The sequence below is a fragment of the Oryza sativa genome, chromosome 1, assembly GCF_034140825.1.
Source record: "Oryza sativa Japonica Group chromosome 1, ASM3414082v1".
NCBI lineage: Eukaryota > Viridiplantae > Streptophyta > Magnoliopsida > Poales > Poaceae > Oryza > Oryza sativa.
The window spans coordinates 14,245,175-14,256,693 of record NC_089035.1 but is presented as its reverse complement, the minus strand read 5'-3'; the positions used below and the strand labels follow the sequence as shown (position 1 = coordinate 14,256,693).

General features: G+C 40.2%; 1 protein-coding gene across 1 annotated transcript; it reads left to right on the top strand.

Moving 5' to 3' along the window:
* The first annotated feature begins 581 nt into the window (after window positions 1–581).
* Window positions 582–1,125, top strand: LOC107275713 (salt stress-induced protein). The gene is made up of 2 exons (XM_015782204.3): window positions 582–734; window positions 880–1,125. Exons 1-2 carry the CDS (start codon window positions 582–584, stop codon window positions 1,123–1,125), a joined length of 399 nt encoding a protein of 132 aa, XP_015637690.3.
* Window positions 1,126–11,519: the final 10,394 nt, after the last annotated feature.

Below are 11,519 nucleotides of genomic sequence, written 5' to 3'. Positions count from 1 at the left end.
TTCCACTCTGGATCCTATTCCACCAATTTTTTGCATTAACGGGAACATGATGACAAGAATGTAAACATGGTGTGATATAATTATGTTTGAATAGTGCATTAGGGTTTGCACTCTTCGTTGTCGTTAGTTAACGCGAGGGACGAACATATCTTCTCTCTCAGCCTCACCTCCTCGACCACTCTATGTGAGAATGATTGGGAACTCGTGTACGGTTATCTGTATAGAGTCGGTGTTCGGCGGGGAATTTGCAACCCCCTTATAAGTTTAGCAGCAATTGGTCACTTAGCGGAGGCTGGTTTGGTCTTATTCACCTGGGTCATGTGAGGAGCTATGCTAGCACACTGTGGTGGTGGATTGTTTTGATTGTTTTTTCCTGTTTATAATCTTTCAGTATAGTAATCTTGTAAATTTCTTCTGCTATATCAAATAAAACTTCGCTGTTATCTAGTGCGAGTCCTAAAAATAGTGGACGATGGAACTAGTTTGGTAATAACACTATGTACTATCTTATCTTGATTATGTGGAGAATTAAGGACGGGGTTGTTAAGATCGGGATGTTTGGTGCAACAACCAATGGAACCATGCGTGATATTGATGTGGCACCTGTGTCCCTCAAGTCCGTGACGGTTGGGAGCATAGACACCGTCGACTGCATCAGTTTCAACTTTGAGGACAAGGATGGGAATGAGCTTGCTGTCGGCCCATGGGGTGGCACACTTGGAAGGGATCACACGGTATATATGTACTACATATTACATATACATATTTAGTTATAAGCTTGTCTTGCATTATATATTTACTTAGCAGCTTGTCTTGCATTATTTTGATTGTCCATCACTACTTATGTACCTTGGGATGATCTGTGCATGGCATATGCAGTTTGTGTTGAAGTCCAACGAGTACGTGAGGGAGGTTTCGGGGACGTTTGGGCCATTCGCCACACAACACCTTGATCGCACCGTGAATTCGCTCACCTTTGTTACCAGCCAAGGTACGATATACGGGCCATTCGGAACTCCTAATGGCACTTCTTTCAGGATCCCGGTGGAGAAAGGCAGCATTGTTGGCTTTTACGCTCTTGCAGATGGATTTGTCTCTGCTATTGGTTTCTATGTTCGCCAGTAACCGGAGACATGCTTAATTGAAAGGCATCCATGGATATTTATAAACCAACGATCGATTACATGTATTGACATTTCTGGTGTGAGCACTGATCGAGTATATATATATATATATATATATATATATATATATATATATATATATATATATATATATATATATATATATATATATATATATATATATATATATATATATATATATATATATATATATATATATATATATATATATATATATATATATATATATTATGGATTTCTTTTATTTGTATCTACTTATGTACGCTGCAAATAACAAAAATGATAGGGGATGGTATCCTGTCCCCTCATCCATCGCGCGGTATCCCCCTCCATACCTCAGCCTCCACCACAGGTGCATCGAGAGGGAGGAGGACGAGTTGGATCATATTCCTCGATCGGCCGCTAGATCTCCTCCCCGATCCAGCCTTTGCACTGCCCTATCACTACTGTGCAATCTGTTGACTGCTAGGATCTCCTCCAGCAGCTTTGTCGGCACTCCCCATCCATCCCTATTGATGGCAGCCTGAGACTTGGAGCCCACGTTACTCGTTGTCCTCCCTAATGTCCTCTCTCCTTCCCTAGTTGCTCCTACTACCACAGGAACTAGATCCGGTCGCCACTGCCATGCCACCGGCCAGAGACCAAACAGGCAAATTTCGGGTGAATAATATTATGTTACTATTCACCTTAAATTTATCTTTTTTTTATTCCTAAACGAAGTTGAGTTTAAATTTAAGATTTGGTGAGAATATATTTGATATCAACACCTATCTCTAGTATTTTTTTTCATGAATTTATAAAACTTCTAGGTATAATTTTCACGAGTTTCTAACACTCAGCTTATTTTCACCGGATATGTCCCCCAGGACTTTACCCATTCACATATTTAAAGTGTGGTACCCATATTTACATTGATGTATAACACACTGCAACCATGCATTCTCATGGGCTTTCTATATCACATTAATATGTAGGAAATTTGTTGTCTTTCTATCCATTCCCAAAGTATTGTGGGTGCATGTCGAAAGCCCCTCCAATTAGTAAAAATCAAATATATGCCCATCTCCATGTCTGTGTGATATCTGAGGATGCATGTTCCATGTAATAGAAATAGTCACTACTACAAAAGGGTCATTGGTGCCGGTTGGGAACCGGCTATAAGTGCCGGTTTTCCAACCAGCACCTATTGGTCGGCACCAATAAGAGTAACCGGCACCTATGACAATTATAGAACCGGCTCCTTTAGCTTTGCTCGAGCCAAAGAAAAAGAGAGCCGGCTCGAATCGAGCCGAACTCACTGAGCACCGTAGCCATGCGCCCAAATCAAATGGAAATCCCCAAATCCCCAAATCATCCACAAATCGTCACCAAAATCGATTGACATCTGTTAACAACCAAATTTGGTAATCTGAGTATCGGAGATGAAGGTCAGATTGAAGTGGAATTCAAGATGGAAATCGTTCCGAAAACAGAGTAAGGATCGGCTAAAATCCGAATCGGCTGCAACCAGGATCGGCAGAGTTCGAGTTGGACAAGGCTAGCCGATTAAGCCGAATCCGACAATGTGACACGACATACGTTGTCGGGTTGAGTTAATGTGCTTCATGAGGATTGCCACGCATGGATAGAGTCTTGAGAAGGCAATTATATCTATTAATTAGGATATTTCATGTAATTTCCTTAGAGATATGTTTAGGCAAAAGTCTACCGCAAAGACTTATGATATCTTAGAGTTTGTTAGAGATAAGAGTCGTGTCCGACATGGACATATTTTGTAATCTCGGGTATAAATAGACCCCGAGCCCTATGTAATCAATCTAACACACGTTCAATACAATCTCGGCGCATCGCCACCGTTTTACTTTCGTTTTGTTTTGGCGAGTTCTTACTTTCGGGTTGAGCTGCATCGGCTTCGATCTTCAACTAGAGGTAAAACTTGTTATGGCAGCTTGCATTCTCGGGATTAGTGCTTCCATCTTTATGATACTCTAATCTTGTTTATGTAATTCGTCGAGTTATCATATATCTTATATAATCTTTGGCAATATCGCTATCTAATCTCTAATCGGCTAACGTTTGTTATCAGAAGGCAGCCGATTAGGTTAAATACCGACGTTGACTTAGATTATATAGGATATCCACTACTCTATGAAACATCCAACAACTTAATTGTCTAGATATTGTCTTTATTTTCATACTTATAGATGCATCAGTTGAGTTTGACCTTATAAGTCGTGATTAGAATCTCAATCTCTAGCCTGCTTTTGGTTGCCGATTAGGGTACCATCGGGGTTTCAGCCGACCTTACCTGATTTAACTACTTCTATCTTATATGCTTGATTGACATGTTAAATCTGCCTTTATACTAAGATCTTGTTGCATTTAAGTATATTAGGCTTTTGTTTAGTATATTTTACTTGCTTTGATATCTTAATATATAGATTGGTATATCGGAGTATTAGCCGATACATGTTAGATCTATCTGATCGGCTATGTTATGAATATATATAGTCTCGTTGTTAATATATATTTCGATCTAAGTGATTTATACTGTCTCGGCATGGCGACCGATCTATCCCAATCACTTGATTTAAGTATATATCGACATAAGGATTATATATTGTTAATATCTATAGCCGATCGAGTAGATTTAGTTCTTTCTTACTTATTCAATACTGCCGATCGATCTACATATGATATCGGCTCAAAGATAAATGATACGTCATCGGCAACTAGCCGATCGGCTATCGTTTATGGATTTAACCGCGGTTTCTTTGTCTTTATTTCTTGTTGATTGCAGTATCAAATCAACTGGCACGCTCCTACACCTAAAGGCAAGCTTTTGGACCTGCACTGGAGTTAAGCAGATCTCCCAGACCTCGTGTTTTTACATCAACAATATCACAGATAATCATTCACAAATCGTCACCAAAATCGATCAAAACATCTAATAAAAAATTACAAACAGATGAGGGAGGAAGAGGGGCTGGCCGTCGGCGGGCCCCACTTGTGCCGCCGCTCGCCACCTCCCCTCTGGCCAGATCCGATGGAGGGGAGGGCGCCGCTGCCGCCCGCTGCCTCCCATGACGCTACCGCCGAAGCCCGTCGCCCGCCGGATCCGGTGGAGGGGAGGGCGCCACCGCCGCCGCCGCTGCCCGCCGCCTCCCATCGCGCCGCCGCCCACCGCCTCCCCTCCCGCCAGATACGGCGGAGGGGAGTCCGCCGCCGCTGTCCATCTCGCCGCCACTGACGACGCCTCTGCCGGGGCGTCACCCGACCGCCGCCGCGCAAGAGAGAAGACGAGAGAGAGAGATGAGAAGCAAGAGAGGAGGCGAGAGAAAGCAAGATAGAGAGAGAGATATAGAGATAACGCGCGCGAGAGAGATAGAGTTGACTCATATAGGGCATATAGGGCGTCGGCTTGCTCGGCTCGGTTCGGTTTAGAAAGGTGCCCTTTTTTTAAAAAAACCAATACCTATAATTTATTATAGGTGTCGGTTCTAAAGAAGAACCGATACCTATAGTATAGGTGGCGGTTTTTCTTTAGAAAACCGGCACCTATATTATATTAAAGGTGTCGTTTTTTTTTAAAATACCAGCACCTATGTTATAGGTGCCGGTTCTTCTTTAGAACCGACACCTATAGTTGTTTAAAGGTGTCGGTTTTATGTGTTTTCAGTCTATACTCTATAGAGGAGGAAAAAACATTATAGGTGCCGGTTTTAGCTGTTCCGGCGCTTATAGTGCTGATCTCTATGAGTTTTTCTGTAGTAGTGAGTACAAGGATTATAGTCTATAGGTTCGGAGCTCCCACAAATACATGGGCCTCAAAGTTGCACAAGTGTTGATCTTCTGCACTGATGACATCAATCAATGGGAAAAAAAGCCACAAAGAGAAGCAGAGAACACATATTTTTTTTTAGATCTTAACATCACAGCCTTTGCTCAAAAAGAGCTGTAACCAATTATTATATAGTAGCACTCCAGAAAAGAGTGTAGTTTAGATAAATAAAACACACCAAACAAAAACAGAGGAAACCAAGCCAAAATAAGGAGAACATATTTATTAAAGTCTATTTGTGAACCTCTATCCATTATTGGTAAATAGTTGCATAACCATCGACTCCAACTTACGGCATGCAACCTTTAGGAACTCTCCATCATCCTCACACCTTTGTAGCTGTGCTCAAAACCGGAGCCAGTGTGTTGCCCTACAAATTACCTGCATATATGAAATAGATGGTGATTTGTCAAAAACCAAATCATTTCTACTCAACCATAGAGCCCAACAAATGGCAGCAGAGAACACATATATAAAAGTTTTATTCACTAACTATTTTTCAACTTTTGCTTCTATATCGCTAAGAACACATATATAAATTTTTTTCAGAATTTTTTTTTTGTTTTTAAATATGTAACGATGAGGCCCACGCCCTAGTCAGGACCGATTGCTGACTTGCGGTGACTGAGTTCACTCTTTACCTTTTTTCTGTTCTTTTACTTTTCTGGAAAACAATGGGCTATAACAAACGAAACCCAATGTTTGCAAGTTCTGCTTCTTCTATCGATGAAATGAAAGAGCTCATGGCCGTTCCCTTGAAAGAAAAAACAAATGAAGCCCTAGTAAATTGGTAAGCTGAGGACGAACCATGCAACAAGCTAGCTTGGTTGAATATTAAAAAATGAAGAAAATGTGTTTAATAAAATATGAAATATATTTTTTTGGTTTTTTCGTACTCGTAAAAATAAAAAACAGATGCACAGAGATGCACATCTATAGGTGCCGGTTCTAAATTTAAAACCAGCACATATGAGGATGTTATTGGTACCGATTTTAATTTAGAACCGATAACAATTACTATATTCTTATTGGTTCTACTAAATTGATGTCAGTTTAAAAAACTGGAACCTATAAAACTTATGGAGGTTTCTCTATCAGTGAAAGGTGCTCCGTTTGCATATATCGACTGGAAGAAATTTGGTGGTGATAATCAGGATGGAGCTGCAAAGAGAAACGAGAGTACGCCTTGTAGTTGCACTGCCCTGCAAAAGTATTATTGCGATTTATTACCTGCTTCTTAATTATATCTTCCCTTTGTGGTCTCCATATAAAGTTGTCACGGTACAGATTTATTTGCCCATCATTTCACCATGAATAAGAAATATACGTCCTCCTACTTAATTACATGCATTTGGAATGAGCGACATCAGAAAAGGGAATTTCCGCAACAGCAGAACAACATGGTGATCTTCACTGATGCATTCTATCGACCCAAGTTGTTGTCCTAGGCAGCCTGACTGCTTCAGTTGGTGGATCATCTGGTGCTTGCTTTACATATGCCATCCTCAAATAGTCTAGATATGGGTAATAGAAAGGGTAACGAATACCCTATGGGCTGGCATCCCTGTATATAAGTCATATTTCAAAAAATATTGAGGAATAACCTACATTAGAAAATAATATTAAAACATTACTTGACAATTAGCATGCTGTTTTAAATCTCGATGTTTAAAACAATCTCAGAACCTTCTGACCAATGAAAAATACTCTATCTTTTCTAACGAGTAGTTTCTAGCGAGTGCATGGTGTGAGATGAAATCTTTAGCGAGTATAGTGCGAAAATAATGAGAGAAATATTTTTAGCTAGTACAGTGCAACATTTTTAGTAAACTATAGGATCAAATTACGAAAATAAGTTAACAGTCAAGCGCACCAGTGAAATAATCCTCTTGGGGAATATTGCGCAGGGAGCGGGGCTTATGTTAGAAGTGGACTCTCAATGGTTACAGGTAGATCTACTGTTTCTTTATAGTTAGACCCAATTACTCAAAATGCATGGAGCCATATCATCTACTCCCTCTGTTTCACAATATAAGTCATTATAGCACTTCCCACATTCATATTGATGTTAATGAATTTAGACATATATATCTATCTAGATTCATTAACATCGATATGAATGTGGAAAATGCTAGAATGACTTACATTGTGAAATGGAGGAAGTAGAAATGAAATGAAGAGCCGTTGATCACTACCATTCACTACTACAAAACATCAAATAGATGCCGGCACTATAGATGCCGGAAGTGCTAAAACCGGCACCTATAGTGCCTTTCCCGCCCATGCGCCCGTCAGCCCACCAAAATACCAAGAGATAGATACCTGTTTTAATTTAAATCCGGTATATTTTAGTTAGCGCCGGGCTCACCCAAGAACCAGCATCCTTGTGGTAAAAAGGAATAGGTGCCTTTTTTTTAAAAAAAAAAATGACACCCCGTAAAACCGAGCCAAGCCGCATGGGGAGCCGCGTATGTTCTTATTCCCCCACCGCGCTCTCTCTCTCTATCCTTATCTCTTTCTTTCTTCTCTTATTCTTCTCCTCTTCTCTTCTCCTTGGCTCTCTCGTGCCCTCCCATCGGCTCTCTCGCGCGTCGGTGGCAGCCCGGCGGTGGAGGCGGAGGCGGCGGCGCCCTCCGCCAGATTCGACTAGGAGCGATGGCCCGGTAGGAGGGGAGGAGGGGACGGCGGCGGTGGGCGGTGGTGGTAGAGAAGGCGGCAACGACTCCCTCCACCAGATCCGGCCATGAGCGGCGGCCCGACAGGAGGGGAGGCGGGGGCGGCGCCGGCGGGCGGTGGCAGGTGGAAAGGTGGCGGCGGCACCCTCTGCCAGATCCGGCCGGGAGTGGCGGCCCAGCAGGAGGATAGGCAGGGGCGGCGGCGGTGGCGGGCAGTGGTGGGAGGGAAGGCGGTGGCCTGACATCAGAGGCGGCGGCGGCGCCTCTCCACCAGATCTAGCCGGGAGGGGAATCGGCGACGGCCTGGCGGTAGTGAATGGGAGCGGAAGCGACAACGGCGGCCTGGTAGCGTCATCTTGTGTTCATGTTGTGTTCTTGATGTTCATGTTTTGTTCATGTGTTCTTGAAGTGAAATTGCTCGATGCATCGGGTCAAATCGAGCTGATGCATCGAGCCGGTTTTTTTTTCGTTCCTGAGGCGTCCCACCTCTGTGGTGCCGGTTGGGAAAACCGACACCTAAGGGAGGTTCCCAACCGGCACCGATTAGGGTTTCTGTAGTAGTGATTCTTAATCACACTATTTGGGTCATTTTTATGACCATAAATATATTGTGTATGTTAACCGTGTAGACTAACATGCATTGAGAACTTTATTGTCTTACCTTTAGTTCATTTATTGTTTATAAGTGTTTTGGGATGTTAGGGTTGGCATCGTATATTCTAGGTGGTACGACAAAACGAAAGAAGGCGCCGCGGGAGCGCGCGACACGGATGGATGAGCGTGCTGGATCAGGAACAGTGTTCCGAGTTGCTTGCATTTAGATAAAGTTTGTTAGCAATTGTTATCCTTTTTAATTTTTTTAGATAATAGAATAACATTCCGTCCTTTGCTCAAAGAGCTACAGCCAATTATTACAATCTAACACTCTAGAAGAGTGTAGTTCAATAAAACATCAAAGACATCAAAAACAACCACCAAAGTTTAAAGAGAGACCAAACTAAGATAAGGAGAACACATTTATTGCAAAGAGTTGCATAACTATCGTCTGAAGCTTCTGACATATAACTTTTATGAACTCACCATCTTCGTTAGACCTTTGTAGTTGAGCCCAGAGCCGGAGCCAATATGTTGCCCTGAAATTTACCTGGATATATGTAATAGATGGTGATTTGTCAAAAACCACATTATTCATGCACAAGCACAGAGCCCAACATATAGCAGAAGCTCCTTCAAGAATAAGCTTGCACTCTTTCTTGTCCACTCCCAAAAGCCAACCATCAAAAATATGTCATATGCTACTAAGGAGATATAAACCAAAAGAGAACTGAAGAGAAGCTCTCCATATGAATTTTGCATTGTGACAATCTATAAAAAGATGTTGAATAGTCTCATCTTTCATACAAAAGCAACATCTTAAATTACCATTCCAATTCCGTCTTGTCAGATTATCTTTGGTTAACACAACTCCTTTGAGTAAGTACCATGTAAAGATTTTAATCTTAACAGGCATCCTAAGCTTCCAAATTATCTTGTTCCTTTCAATATAACCATTATTGATTAACGCAAGATACATTGACCTAACCGAAAATCTACCATTCTGATTAAAGTTCCATCGAAAACTATCAGAAGAGTGATTTAACTGGATATGGACGATAGAAGCACACAACTCATGCCATAAAACAAGATTCTAACCAACTAAAGCTCTTCTAGAAGAAACATTAAGTGGAACAGATCTAATTACAGTAGCAATTGAAGAACTTTTCCTTCGGACAATAGCATACAAAGACGGATATTTATCCTTAAAGGCTAAATTTCCTAACCATTTGTCTTCCCAAAATCTTGTTTGTTCCTCATTATTCACAATGCAAGAACCCATATTTAAGAAATTACTCTTAACTTTCATGAGACCAGACCAAAAATGGGAATCACCTTGTTTCCTATCCACTTGAGTAATAGACTTAGTATGAAGATATTTTCTCTTCAATAAGTCCTGCCAAACCCCTTGTTCATTAATTAACTTAAACAACCATTTACTCAAGAGACATATATTCTGTACGTCCAAATTATGGACCCCCAGACCACCCTGATCTTTGGGTTGACAAATTATATTCTATCTGGTGAGTCTATACTTTTTCTTGTGATCATCCCCTTGCCAAAAGAAACGTGATCTGTAGTAATCAATCTTTTGAAGAACCCCTTTCGGTATATCAAAGAAAGAAATCATAAATATAGCTAAACTTGAAAGTACAGAATTAATCAAAACCAATCTTCATCCAACAGACAAATGTTTACCTTTCTAACTACTAAGTTTTTTTCTTAATTCTTTGTTCAATAACTTTTCAATCTTTGTTACTAAGTTTTCTAAAATACATTGGAATACCAAAGTACTAGACAGGAAAAGACCCTAACTTACAACCAAAGATATTAGAGTAATGATCAACAAAATCCTTTGCTTGACCAAAAAAAATAATTCACTTTTGTGAAAATTTATTTTCAAACCAGATAACTTTTCAAACATAGCTAAGATCAATTTCAGATTCTTTGCTTGTTATAAATCATGTTCCAAAAAAATGATAGGATCATTTGCATACTGTAAAATAGATAAACCATCATCCACTAAATGAGGAATAACCCCATTTATAAGACTAACCTCCTTAGCCCTGCTTTTTAATAGTTGATTCAGTTAAGATGTACCGCTACTTAAAGCCACGAAGTTCATGAATAAAGGAAGCAAGATTCAATCTATAATTTCTAAAAATTTGACATATGTAATTATAGTACCATCGTAGTGTAATTACATTGTAACTTGTTTGTAATTACATTGTAACTTGCATGTAACTATAGTGTAACTTGTATGTTAGTTTCACGTAATTTTGAATCGTTAGATCTATTACAAGATTTGTTCTGGTGAGGAAGAAAAAAATCATAGCACACACATATGTGAATAGATTTGTTCCCACAACCTCCATTTTACTAAAATAACATGTTACGGAGAGATTTTTTAAAGTTACATACAAGTTATATTATAATTACAGTGTAATTATATGCAAGTTACAGTGTTATATCTGTCAAATTTTTGTGAGAAAATTTATCGACAAATATATAGCAAAATTGATAATTCTCACCCCTTTCTCTTTATCTCATCCCTTGTAATCTTGTTCGCTGCCACGGGTAGGACTTCGAAGAGGCTGCCCAAGCCTCGTCCTCCTGTGTTCCACTCGTATCCGATTCGCTCTCTCGCTGGAGCTCATAACATGGGATGATCTGTAAAATCCCATAGTAAACTGTGGGGTATCCACTATAGTTTCAATAGTGAGCAACTTAAAATAGCTTGTCGATGTATCGAAGAGGTAGTATAGGAGTATTATTTTTTCCTAGGAGAGAAAACAGTGAGTTGATGAGCACACAGCTTTCGTGAAGTTGACTTACGAGTACTGGGATGAGATGTAATTAACCATGGAGTCGGAAACTCGGAGTATCGGTCCAAGTCCAACAGACCACGCGGCCCTTTGTTAAAGAATCAGTGTCGTATGTTTTTAAAATACTAGTAAGTGTGCACGTGGAATCCACGTTGCTAATAAAATAAATAAAACCCATAATATAATTGCTCAAGTGCTAAATAATTTTCAGATTTCATTTTTTGTTTCAAGATCGATTAACGATCAGTGAGGCGGTCAGACCCTAGCTTCATATAATCACACAGAACCAAAATTTGAGGGAGTCCCATCTACCTTTTGTTACAGTAATAACGTTTTCAAAGAGTACCACACCAAGGAAATTATTTAACTTGTTGACGTAGTGCCTGTCTTGCAAGACACGGATTGTTCCTGTCAAAGGAAATACAAAACATTCTCGAGC